The sequence below is a fragment of the Fringilla coelebs genome, assembly GCF_963513975.1.
Source record: "Fringilla coelebs genome assembly, contig: SCAFFOLD_64, whole genome shotgun sequence".
Taxonomy (NCBI): domain Eukaryota; kingdom Metazoa; phylum Chordata; class Aves; order Passeriformes; family Fringillidae; genus Fringilla; species Fringilla coelebs.
Window position 1 is genome coordinate 683,119 of NW_028167209.1, and position 18,066 is coordinate 701,184.

Genomic DNA, 18,066 nt, shown 5'->3' on the forward strand with positions numbered 1-18,066 from the left:
CAAGGTTCTCTCCAATCTAAATACACAGATTGCAGGAACTGGGGATGAGGTGGGATTAGGAAGGAGGAGGAGGAGGGGGAGAGGAAAAGGAGTAGCAGGAGCAGCAAAGGTAGGAGAAACAGTGTTGATGTTTGATGAGAGAGCTCTCCTGGTCCTTAGCTGAAGTCCTGAACCTCTGGTTCAATTTTGCCTCCTCTGTCCGGCTGTGGAGGGCAGTGAGAGAGCGCCTTTGGTGGGTGCCAGGCACTGGGACAGCATCACCACACTCCAATGGGACATGTCCTCGTGTGGCCCTGTGCTATGGTGACACTGTTGCTGTTGCTTTTGCCTTTCTTATGATTTTATCTTTTGCATTAAAGGCTTGTGAAGCGCCCCCGATGTCTCTCGTGTTCCCCTGGCGCCGGCAGCCCCATCCCTTCCCCTGCTCCCGCTGCCACGTTCCATCCCGGCTGGAGGAGCCTTGGAGCTGCCGTGGGGGCCGTGGGGCTGCCCCAGGGGCTGCGCCCCGAGCCGGGGCCCCTTCCCAGAGCTCCCGGTCTGCCCTTGAGCCTGGAGCAGCCGGCGAGGGCTTCAGCTGGGACGGCAGAGAGGCGCTGCTGGGCGGCCCGCATCACTTCTGTCTACTTGCTGCTTCCCAACTTGGGGAAGAACCATTTTTGTCGTTTTCTGCCAGAAGTCTCTCCACTCCTCCACGCAGTCGAAGGAGTTCTGGTTGGTTTTCCCTTCCTAGAGGAAATCAAAGCGATGCACTGGTGCTCCCTAATTGGGGGTAGAAGAAGTGAGGCTCCAGGGCTTCCCGCTGAGCCGGAGGCACCGAAGCGGCAGTGCCGGGAAAGCCGTGGCGGGAGCTGCGGAGAAGTTTGTTTGTGTTTGCAGCCCAATCCCCCTCGGGCCCGGGCCCGGCCCAGGGCTGTTCCTCAGCTCCGCCTTTGCCCTCACGCAGCCCGGGGGGCCCTGAGAGCGCGGGGCGGGGCCGTGCCGCGTGCAGAGCCCGGCCCTGGCTGCGATTGGGCGTTGGTGCCGTCAGTCGTGGTTGTGGCGCGCTGATTGGCGGGAGCGGGGCCGAGCAGGGCCCCGGGGCCGGGCTGAGGGCGGCCGTGGCTGCGCAGCGGCGCCATTGGCGGAGCGCGTGTGCGGGCCCGGGAGCGGCGGCAGCGGCCGGAGCGCGGGGAGGCGGCGGCGGAGCTCGGAGGCGGCCGCGGCGCAGGTGGGAGCCGCGCTGGGTTGTGCGGGGGCTCGGGGCCCGCTGCGGGCCTCGGGGGCGGCAGGGGGCTCCGGCGGGTCGGTTGTGCCGTGTCCGGCCCGTGTCGCCCCTGGGCTGAGGGCGCTGCGGGAGCGGCTGCCCGCGGTCTCCTTCCCGGCGCTGCCTCGGCAGGAGCCGCTGGCGGAGCAGCGCTGGCTCGGCCCGGTTCGTGTGGCTGGGACAGAGGGGGCTGCCCCGTGCCGGGGCTGTGCCGGGAAATTCCCGTCGCCGGAGGTTTCTGTGCCCGGCGGAGCCAGAGGAGTCCTGTGCAAGTGACTTTATTGCTGAGCAGAGGGAGAGGCCGTGGGGCATTTCCCAGACGGTCTTTAAATCTTAGCCTCGCTTTTTATGCTCATTTCCCGGCCGCTTCTCCCTCTCCCCTCACCCCAGTGGCCGAGGTATTCGAAAGGTCCAAGACTCCCCGGTCTGCCTGCTGTATGTGCCCTTTACTGTGCACCCCCCTTTAGTCTAACACCCTAAATTCATAGCTGCATTAAATCTTGGTTCTTCTTCTTAAAGTTCAGGAATTTCGTGGGACCTTGGCTGAGCAGCAGTCCGTGTCAATTAGTAACTCTTTTAAAACTGTACAAGTCCCTGACCCTATCTCCAAGCAGATTGACACAATCTCTTTGTGAAGACTCATTCGTTTTATTCCTTGCAATCCCTCCTCTTGTTTTTCCACCAATTGTCTTTACAAACATGAATTACTATTGAGTCAATCTCATTTCCTGAGTCTTTTTTTGTTTTGGATTATTCTCAGTGCCCCCATTCCGTGTCCTTCTGGAGCCGTTTCTGGATCAGGAGGCCTGGCTGCCCCCTGCATCCCCTGGCTCACCTGCTGAATAAACTGCACTCTCCAGGTGTGGAGCATGGTAAAAAGATGAGAGTTGCTGTAGCACATGTGAAAAACGCCAGTCACTTGTTTTTAAAATTTCAAAGGTTTAATAGTAGTAAAATAGTTTTAAAAATAGTAATACAATTAGAGTAATATTAATTTAGACAGTTTGAATCAAGACAATAGTAGACAATAAAAACAAAGAGTTACAGATGTCCAGGTACCTTTTTCTGGGCAGCACAAGCCCAAAAAAGGATACAGGTTAACAAGGGATTAACCCTTCAAAACAACAGCCTGTTGCATATTCATACACTTCATACATGATGCATAAATTCCATTCAAACAAAGGATTCCATCTGGTCATCCTCAGCTTCTTCCTCCTAATCCTAACAGAGCCTTTGAGGCTGAAGAAGAAGTTAATTTTATCTGATAAGAGGCTAATAAATTCTTTTTCTCTAAAAGATTTAGGTGTCCTGTGGCTGCTAGCTCCCTGCAAGTCCTTTCTTTAACTATGCCCTACATAGCAAAGTTTCCATTTTAACATTTTGTTATAACCTAAAACTATATTTAACACACTACTTAAGAGAATTAATACAGCATTGCTTTCTAACACAACACATATAATATTCATTTTGATATTTGCAAAAAGCCAATCATAAAATACGAATTTTTCACAGCACATGAGAGGAGAAACAGAATTCATTTAACCCATGGTCTGCCAGGGAGCCACAAAACCGTGTCCCATTCCCATCCTTTCCACGTCTGGATCAGTACATGAGCTGCTTTCTTATTTCCTTTGTTATCTGCTTCACCACTTTGTCATCTATTTGCCAACAGGAGCTTGAGTCATTTAATTTTCCACCAACTCCTCCTTTTCCTGCTAACAGATGATCTGATCCCATCCCCTGGTGAAATGTTGTGTTCCTCATTCCAGTGGATTGGTCAGCAGGAAGGTCAGGAGCTGGAGCTGTCTGGCTGGTTATTATTTGGAGGAGAGCTTGTAATCTAACGATGCCATTGAATGAGAATTGGTTTCCTTGGCTCCAGAAATGAGTTCCTTGGGGTTCCCAGGGGCTGGTCCATGGTGTTGTAGGATTTGTCCTGGTGGTCTTTCAGCTTTTCCCCATTTTTAGTCCTTCCTCAAGAGCCAGGGCTGCATCAATTGATTGCTTTTCTGTAATTTAAACATAACATTCTTGGATTCCTAACTGATTTTCCTAAATAACCAAAAACCACAAAAGACCCCCACCAAATCCCAAAATAAACTGGTCTAATACCTCCTATATAACACAGACAGTGACAGCAGGTGTTGCAGTGGGCAGAGGGATGATTCCCCCCAACTTTTTAAAGTGACCATTCAGAACATTCTCCATTTGCTGTTTCCCTTTGCAGCTGAACCCATTTCTATTGCAGTGTCAGATATCCTCAGCAGGGCTCTGCCTGGAGCTGTGCAAATTCCATCAGTGCAAGCAGGCAGAGCTTGGGGTGAGGGGCAGAGGGAATGAGCCCAATTCCTGCCCCAGGCAAGAGACCCAGGTACATTGCCCACACTTTGCCCTGCAGTGTTAATTTGCATTTCTAAAGCTCCTCTCTGGTCTGCCTGGAATGAAGCTTCTCTTCTAGAGCAGCCATCCAGTGACCCAGGGGTTCCCACCCTTTCCCCTCACTGCTTTTTGTTTCTCCTTTTTTTTTTTAACAATATTTTTTTAGCTCTTTATGTGTTAAAGAGTAACATTTGAAGCTCTTCTAATTTTTCAGAATGCAGTCTGAAGGTGAACATCGAAACACCCAGATGAAAATTTTGCCATTGCTAGCAGGCACACACACACATGCACAAAAAATCCCCAAGGGAGTAAACATTTTTCATACTTCTCCTAAGAGTAAAACTTGATTCTCACAGCCCTTTCACAAACCAAACCGACAATATAAAAGTAGGAATATTAGGGAAGACATGCTAATGGTGTAATCTTGTCACCAAACCTGGGGGAAGAACAAGAAGTCTCCAACAACATTAAATCAAGGCTTTACCTTATTCTGGCCGGGGTGTTCTTTTGGCCAGGATGTGAAAAGAAATAATTTCTTTCACAAATAGCCTGGGTGTGGAGAGAAAATCATTCCGTGAGACATGTGAGTTTTACTGGATTTTTTCTGAATTTGATACAGTCTGAACCAATCTAAATCCACTGGTTTAATGTTCATTGTTTCCAAGTTGTGTAGTTGTTAGTATTTGGTTTCCTGTGGGACCCGGATTTCTTTGCCTGTGATGTTGATTAGGTGCACACTCCTGGATTTCCTTCTCAGCCTTTTCCAGGCCAGGTGTCTCCAGCTCTGCCGGGGGCAGTGTCTGGGGTAGCTGTTGGTTGCTGTTTGCTGCTGGGTGTTGATGTTTTGTTGCTGGTCGTTATCTCTGTGGGCATCTTTTGGGCTGTTTCAGTCTGTTGAGATGTTAAACTCATCTCCATTGAGTGGTGTAACATCCCTTGAAAAAAAACCCATCATAATTCCTTTCCCCAAGGCAAAGACAAACCAATCCTGAGTAGAGAAATACAATTTAAAAGAATATTACATGGTGAATTTTGCAGCCATGCAATCGCAGGCAGCCCAGTGTGTGAGTGTAACTGAGCCCCAGAGTGGAATTGTGCCCTTGTGTTCCCCAGCAGCTGTGGCAGGGCAGGCCCAGAAAGCGCTGAAGCTGCAGCAGTGGCAGCAAGGCTTGGCCCCAGGGGCTGGAGATGCCGAGGAGGGTGGCCAGGCAGAGGATTTGAGCAGAGGATGTGTGGGCAGGCGCAGGGGCTTGGTCCGCTGTGGAGCCCTGGCTGCTGCTGTGTTGCCTTCAGGGCAGCTGAGTGGCGGCCTCCCCTCCTGCTGCTGCCGGCGGGGAGTGCAAATCTCCGGGGCTTCGGAGCCCTTGAGCCGAGGCTGAGGGGTCCCCCCGTGTTCAGCTGTGCTGGTGGCTGTTTCTGGCCTCAGGGACTCTTGGCATGGGCCACTTGGCCACCAGTGGGGCTGCTTTGCACTCCTTAGGCAGGAGCCGATGTCCTGGGTGGGTGTTGGGAACAGCAAAGTGCCAAGGCAGGGTCAGTGCCAGCCCAGCTTCCTGTGAGAGAGACTTCACAGGAGACAGGATTCTGGCCACAGCCTGCTGCTTTAAATGTGCATCCCTTATCTCCAGCCTGCAGTAGGTGGAGAATTGCATTAGAGTAAAGAATTGCAGACATGAATTGTAAGGGAGATAATTGAATACCTGCCCTTTACACATTGGCTCAAGTACTTGAGAGGTACAGACATCCCAATCCACCTAATACAAACGCCCTTCCTAATATGCTCCCCACTTTTGTTTAGCAAGCAATATGAATGTCTCTCTTAAGTCTGTTGTTCTTCTTGAAGTTCATTAATTTAGCAGGATCTTGGCTGAGCAGCAGTCTAATAACAGCAGCATCAAATAATAACATCAACTAATAACAACTAATAATGATGAGCAGCATCAACTAATAACATTTTCTGAAACTGATGGCTTCTCCTGTCACTTCCTTATGTACACGTCCCTGGCCCTATCTCTGAGCAGATTCACAGCATCTATTTGTAAAGACACTTTCCTTCTCTTTCCTTTCATGGGGTCCCCCGTTTGTGGGACATCCCCCCTGGAGCAGGGTGTCCCCCCTTGCTGCTGCCCCAGCCCTCAGGCAGTGCTCAGCCAATCAGAGAGCGCGGGCACTGATGACTCAGCAGTTGCCAGGCAGACCCGCAGCTCTCAGCGTTCCCCACCTGCGCTCCCCCCTCGGCCCCAGCGCCCCCCGCGAGGGGAATTTGGGGAGGTGGGAGTGGGGCAGCGCCAAGGCCGGGCCCCCCCCGCTCTGTCCTGGAGGGAGCGGCTGCAGTGGGGACCGAGTGCGGGTGGAAGTGGCTGAGAGTCCGGCGCTGCCCCAGCCCGACCTGGCCCAGCTCCATCCCTGCCCCTGCAGTGGGATGCTGTGGGTTTGGGGGGAAGAGGGAGCCGGCAGTGGGTGCTGGGCCTGGGGGCAGGAGGAGAGGGGAAGGAGAAGCAGAGTTGTAGGACAAAATGGTCAAACACTGCACGTGGGAGGAGAAGGTGGGATTGTGCAGGAGAAGGAGGAATAGCAGGAGGAAGAGGAGTTTGAGGAAGAGTAGTGATACAGGAGGAGAAGGAGGAGCAGAAACAGGGAGAACCACAAGATTCCACCCCTCCCTGTATCTGCAGCCTCCCCCCCAGCCCCAGGAGCGTGTCCCCCCTGCCACATGGAGCAGGTGACCAAGGAGGGAGTCCATGATTTTCACAGGGGTGATTCTTGGTGTTTCTGAGCTTTCTTGGGCTAATTTTTGTGCTATGGTTTTTTGTGGGTTCTGAATCTTTATATTTTGGAAAGGGTTTTTGCTGAATCTTAGTGTTTGGGAAGTTTTTGATCTGTGTTTTGATTTTTGGAGGATTTTTGTGCTGAATTTTTGTTTTTTGGAGGTTCTTAGAGACACAAGATGTCCAGTGACTTAATGAGATCAACTTGGGCATGGAGAAGCTCCCAGCTCAAGGCATTCTCATCCTGTTTTTTTACCTCAAACCAGGATTTTTCATTTCTAGGTTGTGTCTGGATGGAGGAGGAGGGAAAAGCCCTGGAGATCCCACTCGAGGAGGGGCTGCAAACCCAGCCCAGGGAGCTGTGAGGAGGAAAGAGCCCCCCTGAGCCAGGAAGGCGGCCAGAGATCCAGCCGGAGCTCAGAGCTGGTGGAGAAGCCTCATGGCAGGGAGAAGCCACTCAAGTGCTTGGAGTGTGGGAAGGGTTTTAGTTGGAGGTCAGAACTTATCCGGCACCAGGTGATCCACACTGGGGAACAGCCCTATGAGTGTGAGGAGTGTGGGAAGCGTTTCAGATGGAGCTCCAGCCTGAGGCAGCACCAGAGGATCCACACTGGGGAACGGCCCTTTGAATGTGGGGAGTGTGGGAAGAGCTTCACCCAGAAGGAGAGCCTGATGCAACACCAGAGGATCCACACTGGGGAACGGCCCTATGAGTGTGAGGAATGTGGGAAGAGCTTCATAGAAAGTTGGGCCCTGATTCGGCACCAGGTGATCCACACAGGGGAACGGCCCCACACCTGCTTGGAATGTGGGAAGAGCTTTGGGTGGCAATCGGACCTGAGAAAACACCAGCGCACCCACACCGGGGAGAGGCCCTACGAGTGTCCTGAGTGTGGGAAGAGGTTTCCAAAGAGCTCCACTCTCCTTGTACATGAGCGGATTCACACAGAGGAGAGGCCCTTCTGCTGCCCCGACTGCGGGAAAGGCTTCAAGCACAACTCCACCCTCACCAGGCACCGGCGCATCCACACCGGGGAGAGGCCCTACGAGTGTGGGGAGTGTGGGAAGAGCTTCTCCAGGAGCTCTCACTTGACCCGACACCAACGGAGGCACCACTAAGGGAAGCCCTCTGAGTGCCCTGAGTGCTGGAAGAGCTTTGGGCGCTGCTCCAGCTCCATCCCCCATGAGAGGATCCGCATTGGATGATCCCCAGTGAGTTGGGCAGAGCCCTGGTGATCCATGTTGGGAAGACACCTGGCTTGGAGGTTCCACATCTTCCTGGTTCCCTGTGGGCAGCTAGATAAACCCAGCAGCAGGAACATCCATTGGGACACAGACCAACAATGGGAATCCTTAGGGAGAGCAGATTTGTCAACTTTCAACCCCATAACATCTTTTGCATTCAATCCTATCTTCTGGTGGCATCAAGGAGTACTGGGTCATCTTGGAGGTATATTCTGGGTTGACTGTATGATGCTTGTATCCCCAGTCTGTTCTGTTCATCCTGAATAATAAGGTTTGCACCTTCAAGACTTTTCCTGAGAGTGAAGGGGGAGAGAAGCAGTGCACAGTTTGTTTTCAGACACTGCACTCACTCCTCCACATTCCTGCTCCTGCACTGTGTTGTCTGCGGATGGACAGACAGCGGGACAGAGCTCTCCTTTTCTTTTAGTTAGTTTTAGCTAGCTGAGGCAAAGAAGTTCCCTGGGCTGTAGTTTTTCCCCTTTTCTTTGGACCTGTTTGAACCTGCTCTGGCCTGAGCACCAGCAGAGCACCAGCAGCTCACCAGGCCGGGCCTGGGCCACGGCATTTCCAGCGCCGGAGGGGCTGATAAGAGACTGAGTGAGCTGAGCTACAGCCCACGGAGGGACTTTGAGTTTGTCTCTCTTTTAGAGTGGCAAGAGGTTCTGTAGTTTAATATTGATTAGGTTTCATTGTTTAATAAACAGTTTTTTCCATTTTTCTCCAAGGAGGTTTTTTTTTTCCTGAACCAGTTGGGGGAAGGGCTGATTCAATCTGCTTTCCAGAGGAACCCCTTTGGGGGTTCTCTCCCGAATTTGCCCTGAACCAGGACAAGTTCTTTTCCAAGTTCAGGGATTCCATGATTTTGATTTCCTATTGCCGAAGGGTGTCTTCCACAGCCAAATGATGAAAAGCTGGGGAAAGACCAAGATTTTGGAGACAGTGGGATAGAAACTCCAACAAAGAAAGGTTTTTCCCTTCTACCTAAACAGTGGATCCTCAGCTGGTATGGACAAGGAAATCGTTTTCTTTTGGCCTTGACTTTGTTTTCATTTCTCTTTATCCCTTTAAAACATCCAATATTAAGTTAAAAATAGATATTGAACTAAGACATGGCTGTGGTTATGGTAGGACACATGGACACATGGGGGCTGACAAGGGGACACATGGATATGAACAGGGATAGGGACATGGGGGACACAGGCATGGATGGAGATGTGGAGGACAATGACAGGGATGGACGCATAGTGGGGAGACAGCCATGGGTGAGGACATGGTGGGACATGGGCAGTGACAAGTGGGGACGTGGCCATGGCCAGTGTCATGGGGGGAAGATGTGGGGGATGCTGGGTTGGAGGGGGTTGAGGGTTCCTGGGAGGCACTTGGGGCTTGCTGAGGCCTTTGGGGACCCCAGGCCGAGCGGCTGCGGCTGCACTGGGAGACCCTGGGGGAGGTTCTGGGGCAGCTGCTCAAGGACCCCCTGACCTGGAGCCCCAGCCAGACACTGGGCTCCTGGAAAGGGATGAACGTCCTTGTCCCCAGGAGGGAAATCCCAGCACCCCCAGGGTGTCAGGGGCAGCTGAGAGGCCACAACAGGGAGGGGAAAGCCAGAGAGAGCTGTCACACTCTTAAATTACACCCCAAAAGTCCCAAAACTCAGGGATTGCTCCCAGGAAAAAGCTGCCAGGAGCTGCCTGAATTGAGGGAAAGGGGGGATGTGACCCCCCAGACTGAGCAGGAGGGACCTGGATCCCCCAAAACCAAACACAGGGACGAGAGGTGGAGCTGAAGGCAGGATGGGAAAGGGGTGGGAGTGCAGGGGAAAAGAGGATTCAGAGCAGGAGAGGGATGGGATCCCCACATAAAGTTGGGACGGGTCCTTGGGTTGGGGGAACGATCGGAGAGGGGAGGGAAAGGTGGGGATGGGATTGAAAAAGGGTGGTTCCGTAGGGATCCCTTTGTGTCCCCATCAGTTGATCCCTGGCGTGATTCCCTGGGGCTCTGGGGGGGAATGGATCCGCTCTGGGTGGGTCCCCAAGCCCCCTGCCCATCCCTGGGGGGGCCTCATGGGAGGTTCCCTGGTTCCCTCCACCCAAACTCTGCAGCTGTGGGAGAGAGGTGGGTGTGAAAGGAGGATCTGGGGTGGACAGGGAGGAGGAGCAATAGGAAGAGGAGGGAGTGGAGATGGAAGATAGGAAAAGGAAGAAGAGGAACAGGAGGAAAAAGAGGAGGAGCCCCAGCAGAACCACGCAGTTTTCCTGCCCACCCCGCTGAGTCCGCAGCTCCCCTGGCCCTGGCAGCATCGACCCCCCCAGACCTCACAGGTGAGTGGGGAGGGGGAGCTCACCCCAAATCCATCACATCGGGGGATCTCTGGGAAGGTTTTTTTGCAGGGGAGGGGATGTTTGGATCTTGCAGGGCTCCAAAGATGAGGCACAGATGGCCCTTTGGAGAATTGTGGAGGGTTCCTGTGGCAAACTGTCTGTACCAGCTGGGGAGGTGGTACCAGTTGGGGGGGACATTGGTGTTGGGGCTCTGATTGGCATCGGAGTGGGGAGAGCAGCAAGGGCCAATCCCGGAGCTGGGGGATCCTGGAAGCCTGGAGGGGTGGGGGAGGCTGGAGATGAGCAGGGTCTGGGCCTGCCCCATGGTGGACAGGGGGGTGGACAGGGCGGTTACTTCGGAAGATAAGGAAAGATAAGGTTACTTTCTGAAGATAAGCAAAAGCTCTTATCTCCCTTTAGGAAGGTCGGAAAGCTATGACCATGACAACATGAAGAAAGAGAGAAAGTAAAAAGATATGGCCTTTGGTTGGCTCACAGAGTGGCGTGGCTCCTTTTCACCTTTTGAGGGTTTTGTTTCTTTTTCATGACGAATGGGCAGTGTATGTGTTTGTAAAGGAAATGTAAATATCCTGTAGAACTATAAAGGCAACACGTTGCTTTAATAAATGAGCCCATACAGCCTTCTGATGGAGTCCTGGTGCTTGCACCATGTCGGGCTCTATAGCGACACACAACAATGAGATGAATGAGAGGATGAGATGATGACTGGCAGGAAATGACCATGACCAGGTGATGGCCATGAGATGACTGTGACCATGAGATAACCACAACCATGACCCAACCATAGCAAAGAGATGACCATGGTAAGATTGTGGCAAATGAGTTGAACATGAGATGATCATAAAATGACCGTGACCGTGCAATGACAGTGACCGTGACCATGACACAAGCAGGACCATGGGATGAGCATTACAAAGAGATGACCATGAGCATGTGATGATTGTGACCAAGAGATGACCATGAGATGATCACAACACACCATGGCCATGTGTGATCACGATCATGAGGGGACTGTGAGCTGACCATTCCAGTGAGATAACCATGAGCTCAGGATGATGGTCATCAGGAAATGACCATAGCCCTGAGATGACTGTGACCATGACACAGCCATGATCATAAGATGACCATTACAGTGAGATGACCATGAATGTGACCATGACAGGACTGTGACCATGAGATGGCCATGAGCATGAGATGATTGTGACCAAGCCATGACCACAATGCAACCATGGCCATGTGGTGATCATAAGAATGATGCCTTATGTTTTAGTTTTCATATTTTTCATACTTTATACTGTGCTAGTATACAACTCTGAACTACATATAAAGTGTTAGCAAGTTCTCTTGTGAGTGCCAATGGGGCTGGGGGGACACACGAACCCCCAAAATCAGCAGGGGATGGAGCGGGGGGTTCCTGGCCGGGCCCGAGGCCACGGGGAGGGGCTGTGGCCGCCGGCGGCTCAGGAGCTCTGAGGGCAGAGAAAAGGGGGTGACACCGGGCTGGGGGGCCCCGGGGGGAGCGCACATGCCTGGGGGGAGGGGGGACATGGCCCTCAGAACCCCCCTCACCTTCTTGCACAGGTAGAAGCCGAGCTCCAGATGAAGCCCCCAATTCCCGTCAGCATCTTGCTGCGGGTGGCGTAAGGCGGCATCTCTGGGGGGTCTGCAAGGGTCAGGACCCCAAACCCTCTCACAGACACCCCAAACCCCTCCAAGCACCCTCCCAGTCACCCCCAGCCTACCCAGGACCCCCTGAAACCTCTCCCCAATTCTTTCCCAGCCTCCCCAGGAGCCACCAAAAGCCTCTCCCATCCCTCCCAGAGGATCCCAGAACCCCCTTGTCTGCCTGGCAACTGATGAGTCATCAGAGAGACGTGCTCTGATTGGCTGAGGGACGTCATCAGCCCGCCAGGCTGAGAGGGACACGCCGGGAGTCACTGGGAGAGACTGGGAATGGAGTGGAAAAGACTGGGGTCACTGGGCTCGACCCGGAGGGAACGGAGGTGCCGGGGATGGGCACAAGGAGCGCTGAGGGCTCTGGGGCGATTCCCAGGGAGGTTTTGAGGGGCTCCAGGGTCACTGCCAGGGCAGGGCCCGAGGGGACACGCTCTGCCCCGCGCTCACCTCGGCGCTCCGTCAGGAACACGGCGGCCACCTCGTAGTTGCCCCGGCAGTACCAGTGCACCGCGGTCCTTTTTAGCCGCCTGAAATATGGGAGGCTGTTCCAGTACCCGGCCACCTCCTCCCCAAATGCGGTGAACCCCGCGAAGTGCCCCATGTCGCAGTCGAAGTGCAGGAGCTGCTCCCGGCTGTAGCTGTGCCTCTCCACGTACTTCACCCTCTCGGTGCCGTTAATGAAGTAACACTCAGCCTTTGCAATCCACTGGAACACCCCTGAGTGTGCAGGTCAGGGGCACGCTCCCAGCACGCCGAGAGCCCCAAGGGCCACCCCGGATCCCTACTCTGCACCCCCTGTGCCCCACGGCTGCCACGGGAACCTGCGGCCCGCGCTTCCATTTCCTCTTTCCCACCCTTCCCCAATATCCTCATCCATATTCTCTCCCCTCCCACCTCCTGTTACTCACCAAATCACTTTTGGGGTCCCATTCCCTTTATTTGCTGCATTTCCACAACGTTTTCCCACAATCCCCTCAATCCCCAGCTCCCCCTTACATTCAGCTTGGGGGTCTAACCCTTCCCTTTCCCCAATTCCCCACCCTCTCCCACCCCTCCCTCACCTCCCCTCAATCCTCAGCCCCTCCTGCTCTTCCTTTGGGTGGGTCCCTCCTCCTCCCCCTCCATTCCGGGCTCCCACCGCCCCCTTTTGCCCCTTCTCCCCCCATGTCCCACCGCCTCCCGCCCGCCGCTCCCCCGAGAGCTCCGCGCCCGCAGCCGGGAGGGCTCCCAGCAGCACCAGTGCCGCCAGTCCGGCCCCAGCTGCCGCCCCTCGCCCCACGGCCAGCGCCGGGCAGGGGCCGCAGCCCCGGAGCAGCCGCGCTGCGCTGGGAGCCCCAGTCCGGAGCAGCGCGGGCTCGGCAGCGCCGCGCGCTCTCATTGGCTGCGGCACTGCTGGGGACCCGAGCTCACGGGCTGAGCCGCACGACTGATGACTCATCAACGCCCCGCGCTCTCATTGGCTGCACTGCGTCCCGCCTCTGTTCCCATTGGCTGAGGGCTTCCCGGGACGCTGCAGCCCCGGGTGCGGCTTTTCCAGGCAGGGGGAGCCTTGGGGCGCCGGGCAGGTGGGAGCTCAGGGGAGCCCAGGAATGCGTGCCCAGGTGCGCGGGATCTCAGCGCTGCCCGTGCCCAGCGGTGACGCTGGCCCCATGCCAGGCACCCCCAGAGCCGCTCTGTCCCTGCCCCCCGCAGCCGCGCAGGGACAGAAAATGGAACCGAGGGTTCCTCCGTGGGGACAAGGGCCGGGAGAGATCCCTCAGCAAATCCGGCACGGGCACAACAGACCCGGCCTGGGCACACGGAGGGAATTCATTACCAACCAAATCACAGCAGCACAAGGAGAGGGCAAAGAAATCTCTCCAACACCTTCCCCCCACCCAACAGGTGTAACTTGGAATGGGGGTCACCAGGGCTCTGCCCAAAGGGGGTCACTGGGGATCATCCAGCGCCGATCCTCCCATGGGGGATGGAGCTGGAGCAGCACACAAAGCTCTTCCCACACTCGGGACACTCGCAGAGCCTCTCTATGGTGTTGAAATGCTGGTGAGTGATGATCCATGAATCCCACCTGAAGCTCTTCTGACATTCCAAGCACTCCTAGGGCCAATCCCCAGTGTGGATCTTGTGGTTCTTGATGAGATCAGAGGTCCCACTGAGGCTCTTCCCACATTCCCTACAGTCACGGGGCCTCTCCCCAGGGTGGATGTTCTGGTGTTCCATCAGGGTGCAGCTGTAGCTAAAACCCTTTCCACATTCCAAGCACTTGAGTGGCTTCTCCCTGCCATGAGGCTTCTCCACCAGCTCTGAGCTCCAGCTGAATCTCCGGCCGCCTTCCTGGCTCAGGGGGCTCTTTCCTCCCTGCAGCTCCCTGGGCTGGGTTTGCAGCCCCTCCTCATGATGGATCTCTGGGGCTTTTCCTCCTCTTCCATCTGGCCACAGTTTGGAAATGACAGATGCTGGTTTGGGGGAAACCAAGGTGAGAGCGCCTTGGAGTAGAGGCTCCTCCTGCCCAATTCCATCTCTAGAAGTCAGCAGGAGTCTTGTGTCCATGAAAATCTCCACAATGTCAAGGTTCAGCCCAAAAAAACTCTGCAAGGAGTTCCCTGTTGCTGACCTCCCAAATTTTGGGGTTCCAGAGTTTTCCTTTCCTTGGGATGATGGGGGTTCAATGGCTCCAGGGGTTCCCCCTTCTATGGCGTACTGCTTATGGATGATCCAGGGGCTTTTGGGGGTCCATGGGGTCCCTTCTCCCCTGATGCTCTACTTTGGGATCCCCGGGGTCCCTCCTCTCCAGGCTCCCCCCCTCTCCAGCCAGCCAGGAGTCCCCCAGCTCTGGGATCGCCCCTCTCTGCTCTCCCCACTCTGGGGGTCCCAGGGCTTCCCCTCCTCTGCTCTCCTGGGGATCCCCAGCACCAATGTCCTCCCCCTGCCCATTCTGGGCAATGGCCACGTGGACCCCCAAGGATCCCCCCAAGGGGCTCAGCTTTGGGTTCCTGCAAAATCCAAACCTATACACACAGACCAAAGAAACCTCCCAGGGATGCCAGACGATATTTGGGGTCAATTCCACAATCTGCAAGCTTCAAACACACCCCAATAAAAAACCCTCTCAGGGACCCCCCAATAGATTTGGGACAAGCTCCCCCTCCCCGCTCACCTGCAGGACGAGGTGGGGGCGATGGTCCCCTGGCTGCGGCCACAGGGGAAACTGGAACCTCCTGTTCCTCCTCTTCCTGCTCCTCCTTTTCCTCTCTCCCTCCTCCTCCTCCTTCCTAATCCCACCTCATCCCCAGTTCCTGCAATCTGTGTATTTAGACTGGAGAACTTTGCTTGGTTTTAGAACTAGAACAAAGATCCCCAATGGAACAAGGCTTGCTGCTTTTAGTCAGAAGTATCAGTGACTAAAAGTCACGTTTCCTTTGGTTTGGTCCCGTCCTTGTTCCTCCTCAGTGTTCAGGCTGGGCTATGGGGTGTCCTTGTGTGCTGCATTTTCCAAGTTCCTCTCGCATCCTTTGGGCAATAGGCTGTGCTCTGGGAGGGTTCTTTGTGCTCCTTGGTGACACAGGAGAACCTTGCAGGCGGTTTCTGCATGAGCTGCTGCTGTGATGTGAGAGGAACAGTGCCACGTCCCTGTGCTGTTCCCATTGCTGTGGGACACGGAGCCCTCAGTGGCCAGAGTGGTTCTGGGCTCATTGCTGGAGGATCCTCCTGCCCGAGGCATTCTCAGCATCCAGCCCAGCCCTGACGGGTGTCTTCCTGTGCTTGCAGGGCCACAGGCAGCAGACGTGTGCAGCGCAGCCAAAATGATCCAGCAGGTGGCTGCTGCAGTCTGCACTCTGTCCTCTGTGGTTTATTCGGGCTATTTTTTAACCCACTTGGCACGTAAGTCGAGGCTTTCCCTCGGTGCAGCATCTGTGGCTTTGGGCTTGCTTGTCCGGGCTCGGGCTGTTATTTGTCTCTGCCCAGACAAGGGTGAGATGGGCTCGCTTTTCGGGCTCCGAAAGACAAGGCTGGACTCTCAGGTTCGGTCTTCAAGGTTGTTTATTATTTCTTATCTACAAAAATTTTCTTTCTGCCCAGCCGGGGTCTGACCAGCAAGGCAGCCAAAGGCACTCTGACTGCCCACAGGGCGGTCGCATCTTTTTATAACAAAGTCTACGTAAACTATATTTATCTTTCGTCTCCAATACTTATAATTTTTATTACTAAGTGTACTTTTACTATAAACCTATCAAAAATACCTACGTCACCCGGAAAATGGAAGACAAGAAGAAGGAGGAAGAACCATGTGGCAGGCCCTAGCTCCCTCCATCTTGTTTTTTTCCAACCCCCCTGTACCAGATCTTAAAAAACTGTGCTTTAACCTATAAATGTTCTATTTCTATATCTTTTACACGCCAGTGATTCTTATATCCCCACATATAGGTGGAACATCTCTTGCAGGGTCAAAGTTGAGCCACCAGGTACTTTTTGCAACATTCCAAGGCTCCCGAGCTCCCCAAGGGTTCTCTCGGTAGCTCTGGCCCTCAGGAGAGGTGCGCCGAGTTCCCACACTTGCTGTGTGCTTTCTGTTCTTCTTCTGGCGCTGAGCTGACTTTGGAACCAAATCACCATGAAGACAGCATTGCTTTGGGAGAGCTCCTGCCAGCAGCTGCAGCTGAAAAAGGGGGTGTCTGCAGCCAGCGGGGCGTGCACAGCAATTGCAATGAGCCCTGGGAGGTTCTGTTCCCTCAGGCAGGGAGTCTGTGCCGGCAGAGCCTGGAACTGCCTCCGTTTGCTGCTCCGGCCAAGAACTGAGCCAGCCCAGTATTTTGTGCTGTTCTCTTGCTTGCTGTGGGCAGGGACTGTGGCTCCTGGAGGGATGCTGTGAAAGCAAAATGCTCTCTTGGGGTTGCCTTGCTGCGTGGCATTTCCCACCTCTGGCAGTTTTTCTCCTAACAGCATCTGGTTCATGTTCCCCCTCCCATTTCAGGGCACTTCTTCTGTGGATCCCGAGCAGCTCCTCCTTTGGTGAGTGGGAAAGGAACCTTTGGTGTTTGGAATTGTGCAGCAAGTTGTGAGCTCAGCATATGGCAGCTGGGTGCCAGCCAGTGAGGCTGAAGGAAAGTTCCTGTCTGTGTCTTTGCAGCAGCAGCAGCAGCAGCAAAGGGATCCCTGTCAGTTTTCCCCTTTTCTGCTGAAGAGCTTTTGAAGAGCTGCAGGTCTTGTTTTGCAGGCAGAGGATTGCTTGCTGACTTAAGCCATGGTGGAATATCGAATTCTCAGCAATAACCAAACCCAATTTCTGCTTAGTGCAGCTGGATGTGCAGCTGAGGATAAATAAGGTGATAACTGAGAGAACTTCCCGTTCCTCACGCTGCCGTCTGTCCACAGGGCACCAAAGCAGCACCAGCACCTCCTGTGGCTCCCTCTGCTTCCAAGGAGGAGGCCAAAGAGGAGGAAGAGAGCAGAGAGCTTCCCGCTGTTCTGGGGGATGAGGGCGAACATCCCACGGTGTGGGAATGCACCAGCGAGGCTCCCAAGGTGTGTGACAAGGACATCGGACATCTCCCGGTGTGGGACAAGGATGGTGGATTTCCCCTGGAGTGGGATGAGGATGGTCAAGCTTCCAAGGCATGGGATGAGGATGATGGAGATCTCCCAATGTGGGATGAGGATGGAGGACATCCTGTGTCTTGGGAAGAGGAGGATGAACATCTCCCAGCATGGGAAGTAGACAGCGAACATCCCCTGTCTTGGGAGGATGATGGAGAAGCTGCAGAATTTTGGGAAGAGGATGGAGAAGCTGCAAAATTTTAAAAAGAGGATGGAGAACATCCCTCTGCTTGGGAAGAGGACGATAAACCTCCCTCCGCTGTGGCATCCTGGGCTGAAGATTCTGAAAGCAGCACAGCCCTGCAGGCAGAGGGGAGAGGGGAGTGGTGCCTGAGGCAGCTGAGTACGTCTGCTCTGTTCCTGGGTGCCCGAGCAGGGGGCTGTGTGTGTGTCTCGGCATCAGCTGCAGCCAGTGTTGCTCTGCAGCTGAATGTCACCGAGCCATTTCTTGTCCTTCCCCAGCTGAGACCAAGGCGCTGGGAGTGGGGCTGCGTTCTGGCTCTGCTGCAAGGCGGGCTCTCACTCTGGGAGGGAGCGTCTTGCACCTGGTTTCTTTCAGGGAACACCGTGAGCGAGGAGGAGCCTGCCCAGAAATACCTGGAGGTGGAGCAGATTGGCCGAGGGTAAGTGCGCGGCAGCTCCTTCTGCACAAGCAGGGCCAGGGGTTGTGCTGGTGCAGGATCCAGTGAGAAGGCAGGAGAGCTCCAAACACCTTCAGACACGGGGCTGCCAGCCTGCTGTCTCTCAGTGCTGATCAGAATTGATAACTTCTTCTCTGCTGTTTTGTCTCCAGGGCTTTCGGAACCGTTTATAGGGG

The 18,066-nt window shown here is 54.5% G+C and overlaps 1 protein-coding gene across 1 annotated transcript; it reads left to right on the forward strand.

The window, feature by feature from the left end:
• Nucleotides 1-377: 377 nt before the first annotated feature.
• Nucleotides 378-8,767, forward strand: LOC311166168 (uncharacterized protein; the record flags this gene model as incomplete). Its single annotated transcript, XM_084227637.1, has 3 exons — nt 378-471; nt 960-1,207; nt 6,673-8,767. The coding sequence occupies 3 exons, from the start codon at nt 378-380 to the stop codon at nt 7,507-7,509; spliced, it is 1,179 nt and encodes a 392-aa protein (XP_084083763.1). The 3' UTR covers nt 7,510-8,767.
• Between the last annotated feature and the right edge of the window lie 9,299 nt (nt 8,768-18,066).